This window comes from Natrix helvetica (assembly GCF_964273705.1).
Source record: "Natrix helvetica genome assembly, chromosome: 4".
Lineage (NCBI taxonomy): Eukaryota > Metazoa > Chordata > Lepidosauria > Squamata > Natricidae > Natrix > Natrix helvetica.
Window position 1 is genome coordinate 64,063,727 of NC_138550.1, and position 18,775 is coordinate 64,082,501.

Genomic DNA, 18,775 nt, shown 5'->3' on the forward strand with positions numbered 1-18,775 from the left:
CAGAGGTGGGTTTCTGTTGGTTCCCCCTGGATCAGGTGAACTGGTAGTGGCGGCGGTGGGAGGCGAGTACGTGTGCACCCAGGTGAACCAGTAGTAAAATAAATTGAAACCCACCACTGCTCTGTCCCTATACAAAAGAGTCAAGCCTCACAGCAGCTGGGGACTCTAGGTGTCTCTACATTGTGGAATTGAGACTATTTGTGCCAAAAAGTAAATCTCCCTTTGGCTGGAATTGCTGTTTTGAATGCAAAGAGAAAAAAGCATTTTAAGCCTGTGTTAAAGGCTCACCATGGCCACACCCACTATGGCCACACCACACACCACACCCCTGGCCCTCTGAGGTCAAACACAATCCTGATGCAGCCCTCAATGAAACCCCTGATTTAGTGGATATATAAATTTGGATGCAATTCTTATTAATATGTTACACCCAAATTCAGTTCATTTCTTTTTTTTCATCTCTAATACCAACTGCTAACATTTAAATTAGACTGATATAATTTCTTCAGTTATTTATATACACTGTACAATATTTCAAAAAAATATTATTATTTTTTTGCTACCTATAGATTATTATTATGAATAAGTACCGTATTTTTCAAAGTCGCACCGGACTGTAAGACGCACCAAGGTTTTGAAGAGGCAATTTTTTTAAAAAAGTAGGTAGGTAGATAGAGGAATAGACAGGGAGAGAAAGAGAGATAAATACAGTAGGTAGGTAGGGGGAGAGAGAGTAGTTAGGTAGGTAAGTAGATACAGGGATAGAGAGAGAGAGAAAGAGAGAGAGAGAGAGTATGTAGATAGGTAGAGGGATAGAGAGAGAGAAATAGAAAGAGAGAGAGAGAAAAATACAGTAGATAGGTAGGGAGAGAGAGAGAGAGTAGGTAGGTTGGTAGGTAGAGGGATAGAGAGAGAGAAATACAGTAGATAGGTAGGGAGAGAGAGCGTAGGTAGGTAGGTAGGTAGATAAAGGGAGAGAGAGAGAAAAATAGAGAGAAAGAAAAAAATACAGTAGGTAGGTAGAGAGAGAGAATAAGTAGGTAGGTAGGTAAGTAGGTAGGTAGGTAGATAAAGGGATAGAGGGATAGAGAGAAATAGAGAGAGAGAAATACAGTAGGTAGATAGATAGATAGATAGATAGATAGATAGATAGAGAGAGAGAGAGAGAGAGAGAGAGAGAGAGAGAGAGAGAGAGAGAGAGAGAGAGAGAGAAATACAGTAGGTAGGTAGGGAGAGAATGTGTGTAGGTAGGTAGGTAGCTAGAGGGAGAGAGATAAAGAGAAATACAGTAGATAGGTAGGTGTTTCTGCTGGCACAGCACTTGATCAATGTAATTCTCATCAATCAGTTAAAGAGCTTTCCAAAAGGCAAAAAAAGTTTTTGCACTCTGCAAACCTCCCAAAAGTGGCCCATTTCCCCCCCAAAGGCATGGATAGCCTTGGGGGGGGGGGCTTGCAGAGTGCTCCTGGGGGGTGGGGGGCCAAACATGAGCAAAAAATGGCCCATTTTTCACAAAAACGGGCCCATTGTTTGTCAAAAATATTGCATGGATAGCCTTATGGAGGCTTATACAGTGCTGCTGGGGGCTGGGGGGGGGAAAGGCCCATTTTTTGCTCATTTCTGCCCTCCCCAGCCCCCAGGAACTCTCTGAAAGCCTCCATAAGGGTATGCACAGCCATTTTGGTGAAGGAGGTGGGGCTTCGGGAGGCAAAAAATTGCTGCATTTGATGTATAAGACGCACCCAGATTTTCTGCCTCTTTTTTTGAGGAAAAAAGGTGCATCTTATACTCTGAAAAATATGGTATTTTTTGTATTTAAATGCTGAAGGAATAAGAATTATGAATGAGAAAATATATAAGAATTATATATTTATAATAGAGTTTTTTCTTCTTTTTTACTTAACTGTTGCTTTCTTATTTATTTAGTAAATTTGTAAGCCATCCATTTCATGTTTATGACTCTGGGCAACTCACAGTTGAAACAGAATAAAAACAATTAAAAAACAACAACCAGAGTTAAAAGCAACAAAAAGGACATTAAAATAGCAGTCAAGAAAACTCACAAATACTTAAATGAGCCATGTATTTATGTATTTGGTTTCACTTTGGATGTAGCATCCACTAATTAAATATTTAGCTGGGCCTTGGCATGATCCTTCACAGCTATTAAGTTTTTAGTTTACTGTCAACTTAAATGAAAAATGAATTACTGAGGAGCCTCTTTCTATGAAGTCTTATAAACAGTGTAAATTTTTGTATGTTTAATGCGCACGTGCAGATGTTGCAACAACTTATCCTGACAAGAAATCCATCTTGATGTATGTGACATCACTTTTCCAAGTCCTGCCCCAGAAGGTTACTCTAGAAGCCATCCATGAAGTTGAAACATTGCCACAGGAAGTAAAGCACATTAGAGAACAACAAATCCAATTACATCCACAACGGTTTTCTCAACAGGTGAGTCATATGTTTTTTTTCTCCCTGTTATTTTAGACTAGTGAACATTAAATTCCTGCAGAGTTATTTGTGTACTTGTCTTGTGTTTCTTTAGAAGGTAAAGAAACTCTAATTATGAAACCATGAAGCTATTGAATTTCTCTGTAGTTGTTATCAAAATCTGTCATTTTAACAATTGTTAGATACTTGTTCTAACTACAGTGGTTTCCACCAAGGTCCTCTGTTCCGGCGGGAACAGAGGTTTAATCCTATTGGTCGAAGGGTCTTACAGCTCCCTATAAAAGGGCTGCTGTCAGACTCAACCTTCGCTGGATTGTTCTCACTTGTTGTACTTAATAAAGAGCTATTGTTACCGTTAAGCCTGTGTGTGCCTATCCATTACACAATTTACCACTGGTGACAAAGGTGGGATTGGAAGGTAACTAGGCAAACTGAAAAGAGCATAGCAATCCAGCAAGTACATCCAGCCCGGAGTTCAGCATGGCTTGGAGGAGCCATTTTTGAGCAGCAAACTCAAAATGCCCTCTGAACACAAAATGGCCATGCACGCCCCAGCAACTCTATATGACCCAGTCACCAAACACTGGGACTTGTACATGCTATGATTTGACTGTTTCCTTGAGGCAAACGACCTCATGGGCCTTTCTGAAGGCCGCAAGAAAAACATGTTCCTCGGGTACTATGGCCAGGAAGTGTTCGAGATGGTGAAAGACCTCTCTGAGCCGACACTGCTACAATCAGTCACCTGGTCCATGCTTTAGCAGACGCTAAGGACTCACTATGCGCCCAAGCCGTCCAAGCACGTTCACTGACATGAGTTTAATACCAGGAACCAGAAAGAGGGTGAGTCGATTAACAAGTACGTTGCAGCGCTCCGCAAGACCGCAGCGTACTGCGAATTGCGAGACCTGGACGAGCTGATTCTGGACCGCATAATTTGCGGCATACGGGACATTAACCTACAGAGGAGGTTACTCGCTAAATCTAACCTCACTCTACAGATCACCTTGGACAAAGCCAGGGTGTCCGAATTAGCCATCAAATCTACTGAGACTCTGCAGCACCAAAGCGCTCCACAAGATGCGCAGAAGAGTACACATGTACATTGCGAGGCTGCAGAGCCCTAGAGCTCAGAAGGTGAAGAAGATGACAGCTGCTGCATGTGCAGTAGCCGTGCCCAGCCGGCATGCAAATTCAAATCACATCTCCCGCCTTGCGCTAGCTGTGGAGGGGATCATGCCAGATCAGCTTGCCATTTCCATGGCGCAACCTGCCAGTGCTGCGAGCGAAAGGGGCACATCGGCAAGGTGTGCTGGAGCGAATTCCCTGCCACTACCTGGCAGTCTAGAAGCGCACCAAACCACCAACAGAGGCCCAACCAAGGGGCCTGGCAAAAGCCACCATGGCACTCAGAGGGCGACAATAGAGTCACCTACCATACGTCAATCAGCCAAGTCCGCACCAGGCGGCCAAAAAAGCTGAAGGTCACAGTCCTCATCGAAGACTCTCCATGTGAGATGGAGATCAACTCTGGGTCATCACTGACCATCATATCGTGGTCTACCCTGAAGCAGGCTATCCCTAGCCTAAAGAAGCAGCATCTTCGCACCCCTGACATCCACCTACGCGATTACCAGGGAAACTGGGTCCCCATCGTGGGTCAAGGCACCTTCCAGGTGAAGTTCAAGCAATTCAGCGGGAAACTCCCAGTGACAGTGGTCAGCAACAACCTGCAGAGCCTCCTAGGGCTAGATTGGTTCCAAGCCCTGGGCCTAGAGGTGACCGGTATCAACACCTTGAAAGACGACGGCGCTGAAGCCATTTGGAAGGTGTTCAAGGACGTGTTTGGCACCGATCTGGGTAAGTATGCGAGGACTCCAATTTCCTTTAGTTTGGACCCCAACATAGCCCCAATAAGGCTAAAACCCAGGAGAATACCTTTTGCTCTCTGCCCCAAAATTGACAGGGAAATTGACAAGCTCGTAAGCCAGGGAATCCTAGAGCCAGTTGATCACGCACGCTGGGAAACCCCTATAGTGACACCTGTCAAATGTGACAGGTCTGTCTGCATATGCGCGGACTACAAGTGCATAATAAATAAAGTGCTACAACAGAGCGCCTACCCTGTACCCATTGTATAGCACCTTCTTCATTCATTAGGCCCTGGAAAAAAATTCGCTAAATTGGACATGGTACAGGCATACCAACAATTGCCTGTAGATGGCGCTACGGTGGAGGCCCAAACCATTGTGACACACAGGAGTGCATTCAAATGTCACCACCTGCAATTCAGCATTAGTATTGCCCTGGATTGTTCCAAAGCGTCATGGAATGGCTTTAGCAGGGGATTCCAGGAGTTGTCCCCTATTTCGATGACATCTTGGTATCGGCTGCAAACAAGGCGCAATTTTTAAAACGTGTACGAACAGTTTTGGCTCGAATTAGAAACAAAGGCCTCCATCTCAAAAAAGAGAAATGCCAGATTAACGTGCCAAGGGTTGAATTCCTAGGGTACCTAATCGACGGCTCTGGGATTCACCCGACCACGCAAAAAATCAAAGCAATTCAGGACACCCCCACACCTCACAATCAAACTGAGCTGCAGGTGTTCCTTGGGCTCCTTAATTTCTACAGCGTCTTCCTTAAACAGAAAGCCACAGTTGCTGAGCCCTTACACCGTCTCCTGACTAAGAACGTGAAGTGGTCCTGGGGCAAAGCCGAGGCTGCCGCATTTGCCACAGTAAAACGACTCCTGTCGACTGATTCCTTCCTGGTACAGTACAGCCAGACCCTGCCATTGGTGCTGACCTGCGACGCTTTCCCATTTGGCATTGGCGCTGTCCTCAGGCACTGCATGCCCAACAGAACCGAAGCCCCTATTGAATTTTACTCCAGGACCTTGTCCGCGGCAGAGCGGAACTACAGCCAGCTGGACCGTGAGGCTTGGCTGCAGTGGCTGGAGTAAAGAGGTTCTATGAGTATCTTTATGGCCGGGACTTCAAACTGGTTATGGACCACAAGCCATTGTTGGGCTTACTGGCTGGCAACCTACCCCAGTGTCATTATCACCCCACATGACCAGATGCACCATTTTCCTAGCTGCCTACTCCTACCATCTCATCCACCGACCAGGCTCCACTTTGGGGCATGCTGACGCTCTCAGCCGCTGCCCGCTGCCTGAACATCTCGCTGACTCTACCCCCGAGACGCCAGTCCTCCTCATTGACTGCCTTGAGACTCAGCCTGTCTCAATCCAGTGATGTTGCCCGTCACTCTGCAAAGGACTCCACCATCAAGCAAATTTTGAACTGAGTGGAGGGTGTGGCCCAAGGGGCCTGTTGGGGCTGATTTCAAAATGTATTTTGCCAAACACAATACGTTATCGGTTGTAAATGGCTGTTTACAGGGTTGTTGTTCCACCCAAACTTCACATTGCAGTATTAGAGGTTTTACACGTAGGGAATTGTCAGGATGAAGTATTTGGCTAGGAGTTACGTGTGGTGGCCTAACATGGACAGGGAGATCGAAGAATGGGTAACTACCTGCACACCGTGCCAGGAGTCCAGACCAGCTCCCCCAGAGGCACCCGCTAAGGATTGGGAGTGATCTCAAGCACCATGGTTTAGGGTGCACATTGACTTTGCTGGCCCAGTTCATGGCCAGACATTTCTCATAGTTGTGGATGCCTACTCAAAATGGTTAGAGGTAGTCCTGATGACCTCCACTATGGCAGAAGCATTCATCAAGGTGCTACAGAGACTTTTTTCCACGCATGGCCTGCCCGACGTCCTGGTCTCTGACAATGGGCCTCAATTCATGGCAATGCAATTTGAGACCTTCAAGCAAACTTCCCTACCAGCGAATATTTCATTGCTATTTGATGGTCTTTCCATACTCAAAAGAAAATAACAGATGAAGCCAAATACCCAGATTCACTGGCCATTATTCTAGGTGATTTCAACAAAGGTAACTTAACGAAAGAGCTTCCAAAATATTTTCATCATGTCAATTGTCCCACCAGAGGCAAGAATATTTTAGACCATTGCTACACAGCACTAAAACATGCTTATCGATCCTTACCATGAGCAGTTGTGGGCCATTCTGATCATTGCATGATTCACCTTGTACCTACTTACAGACAAAGACTTAAAGCCACGAAACCAACAATTAAATCAGTGAGGCCTTGGACTAAGGAGGCAAAGTTAAAGCTATAGGCTTGCTTTGTCTACGCTGACTGGAATATTTTTGAAGAAACCTCTGAAGACCTGGATGAACTCACAGTTACTGTTACATCATATGACAACTTCTGTGAAGACCTATGTGTACCAACCAGGAACTTGTGAATATACAGTAACAATAAACATTGGTCCACAGTTAAGCTTACGCAGCTACATTGTTCCAAATAGGAAGGTTACAGAAAAGGTGATAGAATACTGTACAATCAGGCCAGAAAAGTATTAACAAGGGATATCAGAGCAGCAAAAAGAAGCTACCCTGAAAAGCTAAGGAATCAGTTCTCAACAAATGAACCAGCAAATATGTGGAAAACTCTTAAAAATATCACCAGTTATGGCAAATCTCCTTCCCAGGCTGAAGGAAATCAATAACTGGCAGATGATCTGAACGTGTTCTACTTCAGGTTTGAAAGGAAACTACAGCCACCTATCACCACAACACCCATCTCAGACACACCAACAACAGCCAAACCTCCTACAACTGACCCCATCCCATTGGATTCACAACCCCTGGTGATCACAGAAAAGGAAGTGTGAGATCTATTTCATAGACAGAAGCCAGGAAAAGCACCAGGCCCAGACAAGATAATTCCTTCTTGCTTAAAAGTCTGTGCTGACAAATTGGTTCCCATCTTCACCCGAATCTTTAACAAATCACTAGAGATGCATCATATTCCTTCTTGCTTCAAATGCTCTGCTATCATCCCAGTGCCGAAGAAGCCCTCCATCAAGGAACTGACTACAGACCAGTTGCTCTAACATCTTTAGTTATGAAAACTTTTGAAAGGCTAGTGATGTCCCACTTGAAAACCATCATGGATCCGCTGTTAGACCCCCTGCAATTTGCATACTGAGCAAATAGATCGACAGATGATGCTGTTAATATGGCTCTGCATTACATCCTACAACATCTTGAATCTCCAAAGACCTACGCAAGAGTCCTCTTTGTAGACTTTAGTTCAGTATTCAGTACCATCCAGTGGTGGGTTTCAAAGTTTTTGGGAATCTCTTCTGTAGGTGTGGCCTGCTTTGTGGCAGTGGCTTGCCGGCCATGTGACCGGGTGGGAGTGGCTTGCCAGCCATGTGACTGGGTGGGAATGGCCTGGGAGTCATGTGACCGGATGGGAGAGGCTTGGCAGTCATGTGACTGGGTGGGAGTGGCCAAGATGATGTCACTGAATTCTTTGCCCCAAAGGATAATTTACAAAAAGATATAAAAAAGGAAATTTATTACTTTCTGTACTTACTATTTAAATAAGATTAAAATAAGTACACAAAACAATAAAAGAGCTACTTACAGAAGGAAGATGACTGTCCTTGCCAGTCTTCAATATCACTAACTCCAATGAGTGGCCTGCACAAAGAAGAGACACAGAAATGAACTCTTTCGTTGCATGCACTGCATTAGGATGAAACCAGCACACAAAATAATAGAAAAGGAAGATTACTGTCCTTTTTGTGTGTTGAAGTCACTCACTGATCACCTTGCTCCAATGAATGGCCTGCACAAAGAGATACAGAAAGGAGGACTTTAATTGCTTGTACTACTATATTAAGGATGAAACAAGCACACAAAGCAATAAAACAGCTACTTACATAGGAAAGATGACGGTCCTAGCAGTCATACTCTGTTGCCTCTTCTTCATCCTGTTAAATAATACTAACTGCAGAAGAAATAACGCAATATTGGACTCGATTGTGGTTGTAAGCTGAGGACTACACTACAGGTAACAGAAGGGACCTCTGTTTTCATTCAACAATGTACAGTCTTTTCAGAAAGGATGTCCCCCAACAAACAGGAAAGATATAGTTTTTCATCTAAGAAGTTAGATCAAGAATGAATGTCATAGGTAGATTCACAGAGCAATACAGATTTATTTTTCTGAAATTTATCCCTCAGTTCAAAAAACAGGAATATATGAATTAGGTTCAGTACTTAGGTCAGTCCAAGTAGCTATTCAAGAGTTAGTGGTGTCATGATTAGAAGCAATAGTAAAGCAAGATATGGATTTAAAACCAGTAATATTTGGTTGGGCATTTCAAAGGGAATACAATATATATTTAATTTTACACACATTAACAGCTGCTGGAATTGTGTTTGCACAACAGTGGAAAAACAAAGATATCAAAATGAATAAATATTAGAATGTGCAGGAATGAATAAATTGACAATTAAAATCAAGAAGGCTTTGAATACTTTTTCATGCGAGATTTGTTTTATCAATTGCTAACTAACAGACACAGAAATTAGAAATCTAAAAGTATGAAAGAAAACACCAATTATGTAAGGAAAGGGCACTAAAATGTATAAGGAAATATTATTAGTACTTGATCATTATTAATGTGTACATAACTGCGGGACATTACATACCCACACACACAAACTATGACAGTGCCAGGAAAACACCAAAAAATAACAATTCCCCCCCCAAAAGACTGTAGATGAAACCAGTTTTTTCCCTAAACCTAAGGACAGGAAAGACAAAGCCACTGGAATAAAAGCCATCAAGGCATTGTGGGAAATTATAAAGGACAGTGCCAGGAAGCTCACAGAACCAGGAAGCACAATTATCTAAACAACCAGGTATCACACAGAAACACACAAAATCTGGCAAAGCTGCCTTGCACCAACCTGGCCTGCCAATAGAAAAGCAGCCACTTTGAGACACATAAACCATGCACCAACCTGCACACTTAAAAGCAACATAATGAATCACAAATAAAACATTTGCAAAAAGGAATAACATTTCTTGTAATAAACATATTCTATAAACAATAAATAAATACAAATTCCCTTAAAAAGTATTTTTTTAAAAAAGGATATTCTATAAATAATAAAAAAAATCCTTAAAAACCATTTCAAAATATTATACACAATAAATTAAAATAAAACCATTTAAAAATATTCTATACACACTAAATTAAAATAAACCATTTAAAAATATTATATCCACAATACTTTTAAATGTATTGTGGATAGAATATTTTAAAATCATTTTATTTAAAATTATTGAGTATAGAATATTTTTAATGGTTTTTTTTAGTTTATTGTTGATAGAATATTTTTTAAATAGTCTAAGACAATTTTAAAAAAGATTCTACCAACAATAATTTAAAATAAAACCATTTTGAAGTATTCCACACACAATAATTTAAAATAAAACCATTTTAAAGTATTCCACACACAATAAATTATAATAAAACCAGTTAAAAGTATTCTACACACAATAAATTAAAACAAACCAGTTTAACCTGCCACCACCACTACCCCCCTCATGCTTAGTTGCTTACCTGAGGCAAGCAGCAGGCTGCTGGAAGGCAAAACGAAGCAAAGCAAAGGGAGGACCCGATCATCAACCGCGATGCGAGAGCTGCTCGGGAATGAGAAAGACTCTTTTCAAAAGAGAAAGACTCTTTTCAAAAGAAGAATGTTGTCCGTTGGTGCTGCGCTTTTAAACGGGTGTTAGAGGCAGGCAGGTTGACTCCAGCCTGCTCACTGATTGGCTGGACTCCAGCCAATCAGTGAGCACTGGGCTGGGCTAGTTTAGTGTGGACAAGCAGGGGGGGAGCAAGCTGCGACGGAACGGGCGGGGGGAGTGAGCGACAGGGCCGGGGCATGCGTTCCAGAACTTATTTCCAGGTCCACTGGTGGAACCTCTTCTAACCAGTATGGTAGATTTGAAGAACCTCTTCTACCAAACTGGTTAGAACTGGCAGGAACCCACCCCTGGTACCATCATACCAGACATTCTTCTAACTAAGCTAAATCAGCTAGCGGTACCTGAATACACTTGTAAGTGGATCACAAGCTTCCTAACAGACAGGAAGCAGCAAGTTAAGCTAGGCAAAATCACATCAGATACCTGTACAATTAGCACAGGAGCCCCCCCATTCTGACTGTGATAATATCTTTTTGTAATTGTTATTATTTTTATATAAACATATTCATAGACCATTTCTTGTTTTTGAAAATAGTTATGTTATCTCAGGTTTAGATTTCTATACTAATTCCCAAATAATTTCTTTCTTTGGATGGGCATACCATTAGAAATAAATTTCAATCCTAGTAACCATTCTTACAATTATATTGAGTGATGGGCCTCCTGATCATTTTACACCTTTGCAGAGTACTGAATATATTTATTCAGAACCTTTCTGGGTTCATATCCTTTTGCTTAAAGTGCATTTAATCACAGAAGTCTTTATTGATGATAGGCTTCAAAGTGGGGATAATTACAGGTACTTCAATTTTTTTTCTATTTCTCATTAAACTCTAATGAAAGTATCTCTCTATTTGCTGTTTAATTTTTAAACATTTCTTGAAGTAAGATGACTGCTGACATTATCCCCTGAAATATACTACATTTCATCCATTCTGTTACCCACATTCATCCATCTATGTCTGCTTTTCTTCCTAATTTCTTCTTCTTAGATCAAAGTCAGTGTAGCACAGGGCCATGTGTGCATCCCTTCACCTAAGCCTCGTTTCAAAAGCTATGTGTACACACAAACTGCTTATGTCATGTCCTCTGACCAAAAAGGGAGGATGTTCCCTCCACAGGTCTGTCAATATGATTTATTTGTTATGAATAACAATCTTCTTCTAATACGCCTGTGCTTGCTGTGGGAAATAAATGCACCCTTTTTGCTTGTGTCCATTTTAATTTTCAGTGATATTCTTCTTAGGGTTTTTTGTGTTATTTGGGTGAGCCAAATCCTTTTGTTATAAGGTTTGCCTTTTCTAGTTATATCTTCTTTTTTACATTAGATATTTACTGTAAAAATATTAAAAGCCTCAATAAAAGATTAAGTTTTAAAGACATAAATTCAATCCTTAATCCCTTTATAACATAAATCTAAATTCAAATATATAAATGATTACTATGAACATTGAGGAGATGTTTTTCTTGAGTTTCTTAAACATTTTTCTTTGGCATATTGAATCAGTGTAGAAATGAAATGAATGTCATACATTATATGAGGTTGCACAGTGATGGGTTTCAAATTTTTTTACTACCTATTCTGTGGGTGTGACCTATTTTGTGGGTGTGGCTTGGCAGTCATGTGACTGTCTGGAAGTGGCTTGCCAGTCATGTGACCGGGCAGCAGTGGCTTGGTGATCATGTGACCAGATGGAAGTGGCTAGGCAGTCATGTGACTGGGTGAGAGTGGCCAAGTCGATGTCACTGAATTCTTTGCCCCAAAGAATGACCTACAAAAAGAAGATATAAAAAAGGAAATTTATTACTTACTACTTAAATAAGAATAACATAAGTACACAAAACAATAAAAGAGCTAGTTACAGAAGGAAGATGACTGTCCTTGCCTGTCTTCAACATCACTGACCACCTTGCTCCAATGAATAGCCTGCACAAAGAAGAGACACAGAAATGAACTCTTAAATTGCATTCACTGCATTAGGATGAAATCAGCACACAAAACAATAGAGAAGGGAGATGACTGTCCTTTTGTGTGTCTTCAACATCACCGACTGACTAATTGCATGCACTACATTAAGGATGAAACAAGCACACAAAACAATAAAAGAGCTACTTACAGAAGGAAGATGACTGTCCTTTCCTGTCTTAAACATCACTGACCACCTTGATCCAATGAATGGCCTGCAGAAAGAAGAGACACAGAAAGGAACTCTTCGATTGCATTAGGATGAAACCAGCACACAAAACAATAAAACAGCTACTTACAGAGGAAAGATGACTGTCCTGCTCATCTTCAACTCCAACAACTGACCACTTTGCTCCAATGAATGGCCTGCACAAAGAAAAGACACAGAAAGGAAGAGTTTAATTGCATATGCTTGCACCTTACATAAGAATAAAACAATGAAAGAAGTACTTAGCTGTGTTATTGGTTTTGTGGTTGAATATGTTTCCACATTGTTCTTTCATTTCTAGCCTCCTCAGTTGCACTTCTCTTGCTCTTCACTCAGCTGTGTGATGGTGTGCTCTGAGCCACTTTTTGACTGAAGGAATTGGGTCCCATCTTTTTACAGGCATGCCAATAACACTTATTGCCATTAAATTATTAATGTTTGGAACAGTTAGGTGGGTTCTTTGTTCTGAACATATGAGGTTCATTTTTGAGAACCCTCTTTCCACCTCTGCTGAACTAACAGCAATTGTCCTGACAATATCTCTAGCTTTTTTGATACTGTCAGGAATTGTGCAATTCTTTAGATCTTTGAGTACGTTTTCCAAAAAATCTTTGAAGTCATTCAAATCAATTTCATAATTAAACATTTTACCAAATTCAATCCATCCTTCCTCTGATTCTGCCCATGGAATGGCTACATTTCAATGTTCCAGTAATCCAGCTCCAAATATGTGAGAAATTGTAATTTGTTTGTGTCTGGCAATTGGCTACCTGTTTTTAGATATTCACAATCCATCAGCCTTTTCTTCAAATTGGTGATGATGCTTTCCAAAAGATTTTCAAGAGGAAGTGCAAGGATCATTAATTTTGAACTAATTTTATATTTTGAAAGGCTTCTGAAGCTATCATTCCATCAACCTTTTTTTCATATGGGCCCTTTTCCAGTCTAAGCATTTTAAATGCTTTAACTGATCGCAATACCAATTTTTCGGCCTTGATGATGTCTGTGTTTCTCCCCTGCAGGGCATTTGACAAAAGAGAAATCTCATTTAGAATATCAATCATGAGGGCAAAATCAGTCAAAAATTTAAAATTTTAAATTGGGCAGCTATGCCTGGGGATTTTTCACTGCCCAGAAAAAAATGATGTAGCGCTGGGTAAGCATGCTACACAGCTATGGTTGACCTTAAACTACAGGCAGCCCATCTTGGTCCCCAAACTCTGGCAATCTTTATGATTTCAATGCCCAGTTCTTCAGAGATTTGGGAAAGTTCCATTTGGCTCTTGCAGGATTTCTGGAATGTGGTGTGTATCTTGTCAAGGAATATCTTGAAGTGGTTCAGTTGTTTGGTGTATTTTATGGAATCATCCAGCACAAGTTGGAGGTAATGATTCAAGCAGTGTCAGATTACAATGGTTGAAAAGTTTTTAGCTATTCTTGTGCTGACTCCAGATTTTCTCCCAAGCATAACACTGGCACCATCAGAGCAGAATGCTATTAAATGCTTCCGCAGATATTCAGTGGCAAACCCAACTTTATGTAAGCTTCCCATCACTGCAGAACATATGGACTCCACATCTTGTTTCTCCAATTCCACCAGCTGAACAAAAATGGTTGCTGGGCATTCTGAATCCTCAATTTTATTATTTATTATTTATTTATTTCTTTGCACTTCTAGACCGCCCCCTCTCCCAAAAGGGACTCGGGGCGGTGTACAGTCCACACAGCAAATACATCATCCACAGTAAAATTCATTAAATAGATAAACAGATGAATAAATAAATAAATATGGAGGAGGTTAAAAGAATTAAAAGAACTGTACAGCAAGAGTATAAATATGGCTTTAAAACCCCTAAAATCAATTAAATTTAAAACAATACCCTTAAAATACCAGTTAAAAATATATTTCCAGGAGGTAACAGTTATAACAGTTATAATTATGCCAGGCAGTTATAATTATGCCAATTTTAACAAAAACTATCACAACTGCTTTCATTGTTAGTGTTGAGGCTTCATCAATTATCAAACACACTTTCAGATGCTTTACAATAATGCTGGCAAACATGGTGGTTTTAATTTTGTTTGCAATGAATTCAACTATTTTCACTGCAGATCTCCATGAATGCAAGCCTACTTCCAGATCTACTCCAATTGCACTTAGCAAATCTACCTGCCCTTCAGTGTCTGAGAATGGTTTGCATCTTTGTGTAAACAGTACAAATATTGTGCTAGTACTGGATAAATGTTTTCCAGTTGACTTATCTATGGATTTTGTTAAAGCATTGTGCTCCTATTGTTTACTGTTCTCTCTACAAATGGTGTATCATTTTGATTGAAAATGTTCCTTCATTTTTTTCTGAGAGATGATTGCTGATTCTCCTTACTTGTCCCTGCTGCCTCAACCTGGAAATTTTTCCATTCTCTGGAAACATGAACACCTTTCTCTAATGAGAACCCATGTTTCGCACAGTACTCACAATCTATTATTTTTTGGACACTGCCAGTCCCTCATACTTCTCCTGGAGGTTTCTGTATTGCTGCAAACTCCAGCAGTCAGGAAGTTGTGGAAGACTTTCAGTGGAGGAGATGGACTTGCTGCTTTCTCTGACTTCAAGTGTTGGAAGTGGTCGTGCTGGTGCTGCTGGTGCTCATAGTGCTAGTGATGCTGGCACTGGTGGTGCTGGTTCACCTGCTGGTACTGGTGGTGCTGGTGACTGTTGTGGATCAGCTGATTGTGCCTGTCTTTGTTTTTTGGTGAAGAAAGTGGTCATACTTTGTTGCCTCTTCTTCATCCTATTAAATAATACTAACTGCAAAAGTAATAAAACAATATTGTGCTTTGGACTTGATTGTGGTTGTAAGCTGAGGACTACAAGTAACAGAAGGGACCTCGGTTTTCACCCAACAATGTACAGTCTTTTCAGGAAGGATGTCCCCCAACAAACAGGAAAGATATAGTTTTTCATCTAAGAAGTTAGATTGAGAAGAATGAATGTCATAGGTAGATTCACAGAGCAATACAGATTTATTTTTCTGAAATTTATTCCTCAATTCAAGAAACAGAAATATATGAATTAGGTTCAGTACTTAAGTCAGTCCAAGTAGCTATTCAGGAGTTAGTGGTGTTATAGTTAGAAGCAATGGTAAAACAAGATATGGATTTAAAACCAGAAATATTTTGTTGGGTATTTCAAAGGGAATACAATACATATTTAATTTTACACATGTTAACAGCTTCTGGAATTGTGTTTGCACAACAGTGGAAAAACAAAAAATATGAAAATGAATAAAGAAAATATTAGAATGTGCAGGAATGAATAAATTGACAATTGAAATCAAGGAGAAGGCTTCAAATATTTTTTCATGTGGGATTTGTTTTATCAAAGGCTAACTAACAGAAACAGAAGTTAGAAATCTAAAAGTATGAAAGAAAACACCAATTATGTAAGGAGAAATCATTAAAATTTATAAGCAAATATTATTAGTATTAGATCACTATTAATGTGTAGATAACTGCGGGACATTACACACACACACACACACACACACACACACACAAACTATGACAGTGCCAGGAAAACACCAAAAGAATAACAGTTTCCCCCCAAAAAACTGCAGATGAAACCAGTTTTTCCCCTAACCCTAAAGAAAGGAAAGACAAAGCCACTGGAATAAAAACCATCAACCATTAGCATAAAGGACAGGGCTGGAAAGCTCACAGAACCAGAAACCACAGAAAACATTGGCAAGAAACTCAAGCCCTTTAAGAAAACCCCAGGCACCAGCTGAACCACCAGCTGAAAGAAAGATTTAAATTCTTAAGTACACCCATTAAGACAAAGGGCTTCAGCAGGCTAAAAATAGCTTGCCTGGAACTCCCCTTTTCCTGTTTCCTGGCAAAACTAACCCCCAGGTTAGGAAAGACAAAATACCTGGGACCAAGATTAACCCAGGAAAACAAAAGCAGGGCAATCAGAAACCATCACATTTCCAAACCAAATTTCCTGAAAAAAATTAACAATAAAATATCCTTTGGAAAAAAAAACATTAAAAGCATAAAGAAAAAACCCAGTCACTTACCAGCAGGCAGAATCAGCTAGACAAGGCTGGGGACTGGGGGGGGGGGCAGCAACAAAGGCCTCAGTCGAGCGCCGTCCAGTTTCATGGTCTACGTGAGCCTGGGGAGTGACTGCAAGGAAAGCCTCAGCCACTCTCCAGGCTTGCGTAGACTGCGAAGCTGGCTGGTGCTCCTGGTAGCTTCTCCCCCCCCCCTCCAATGTGCCCTGCAAAGTCACCTGCCGAGCACCGACTGGTTTTGTGGTCTACATGAGCCTGAGGAGTGGCTGCAAGGAAGGCCTCAGCCACTACCTGGGCTTGTGTAGACTGCAAAGTCGTCAGCACTCCCAGTATCTTCTTGCTGTCCACCTGTGCACCCCATGAAGTCAGGTTAGGTAGGCTTACTTACCTTTAGAAAGCTGCAGGAGGAGGCAGCAGTAATGCAGCAAGGCAGGCAGGCCAGGAAGTCAGTGAGAATAGAGGTTTGAGTCAGCGAGGATCGAGTCAGCAAAGGACGACAGGTGCGTACCAAGAGCAACCCACCTCTGAGGTTGCATTTCTTGAACTGTAGATATCAGGTCATTTGTTCTGTATTAACAAATCTTTTCTCTGTCTCTCTCTCTCTCTTCATGTTGCATATAATTGTTTTTAAAAGGGATAATTATTTAATCAAGTGTAACCTCAGACAATTTCACATATTCTTACCAAGGATAACTTAAAACACAGATTGAAAACAGATATTGTGATAGCTGTATTTAGGACTTGGTAAATTTAATTTGATAGTAGGTATAATGAAAAGCATCAAGCTGGAAGCTGGGAGACTGTGAGTTCTAGTCCCACCTTGGGCACAAAGCCAGCTGAGTGACCTTGGGCTAGTCATTTTCTCTCTGTCCAAGAAAGCAAGCAAACCACTTCTGAAAAATCTTGCCAGGAAAACTGCAGAGACTTGTTTAGACAGTCTCTCAGAATCGGACACAAGTGAACAGAAAAAAAATCACAATACGACTAAAGCAAATTATTCAATAACTGCAGGATAACTCATATATTTCTGTATACATCTATACAGAGGTATGGAGTGAGGTATGACCCTCCAATATTAATAATCTTTTCTTCCTTAAGGTTATCCAATCTTTGACCCAAGTCACTGCCACTTGGGCAAACCACACCCTCCTCTTTCTTTGGCCTCCTGAAGTAGTTTCAATTTAATTCTTCACTCTTTCCCCTGCCAAATAAATTTCAACACAATTTTATTGTTTTATAGGTATATTTTGAAATGGAAAATACAATTTTGGTAGAACACTCATTTTAATTGTAGCTATTCTACCCATAAAGGAGAGTTGAAAGTCTTTCCATCTTTCCAATCTGTCTTTATCTGATTTAATAATTTAATATAATTAAATTGATGTGCACCTTGCCATCAGATAGATACCTAAATACTTCATCTTTTTTGCTAATTGAATCTGTATTCCCTTGGTCAAATCATCTTTCTGTTTGTTAGTTATAACTTTCTCCTTTAATTTCCAATCTTTTAATCTGTGTGTCCTTTCTTATTATTCTTGTTAGTACTTCCAAAGACAATATAAATAACAACAGGGATAATGGACACCCGTGTCTAGTACCTTTCTGGATTTTAAAATTTTGTGCCGCCTCTCCATTCACTAATACTTTGGCCTCCTGTTGGAAATATATAGCCATGAACACATTTAAAAATTTATCATTGAAATCCATATATTTTAATTGTTGCAGCATAAAATTCTATTGGACATTATCAAAAGCTTTTGGGACATCTAGGAACATCAATACCACTTGTGTCTCACTATGTATTTCATAATATTCTAGGGTATCAAGTATTATTCTCATGTTGTTCCTAATTTGTCTTTTTGGCAAGAAGCTGTTCTCCTGTGCACTGCTTGGAGACTCCATGCATGGGTTATAACTTCTGCCTATTAGCCCTGAGACTGAGTTGAAATGTTTGGACACGCCTCCTTGGCTTGACTGGATTCAGTTTCTTAACTCAGTCTAAACCCAAAGAGGCGTATTTCCATTTCTCTCTGAGTTTTTAGGCAGATTTACAGTTTTTCTTCATACCTGGAGTTTCCAAAACCATTGGATAGGAAAGTACAGGCACTTCTGACATCAGAGGAATGAGCTGACTTTGAGCTAATTCCTCGGAATTTGGCTGAGCCTCGCACTGAACAGTGGTTGGATTCTGCTCACCCCAGTGATTACCTCCAGGCACACCACAGGCGGTGAAATGGAGGATTTTGCAGCCAGGAACATCTGAGGCTGTTGGGGAGCAGTTTTTGTGTGTTTTTGAAGTGTTTGCCTCCACCGCTTTCTCTCTTGCCGGTGTGTCTTCAGGTCACCATTTTGGGTGCCCAACAACTCATTTCTTTTTGGAGTGTGGTTTGAG

At 40.7% G+C, this 18,775-nt stretch overlaps 1 protein-coding gene across 2 annotated transcripts in view; it reads left to right on the forward strand.

Moving 5' to 3' along the window:
- Positions 1–18,775, forward strand: part of DMD (dystrophin) — a 1,188,090-nt gene that overhangs the window by 285,343 nt on the left and 883,972 nt on the right. For both annotated transcript variants that reach the window (XM_081951523.1, XM_081951524.1), the window contains exon 8: positions 2,279–2,457. In XM_081951523.1, coding sequence (XP_081807649.1) covers positions 2,279–2,457 — 179 coding nt within the window. The remainder of the gene's footprint in view (positions 1–2,278; positions 2,458–18,775) is intronic.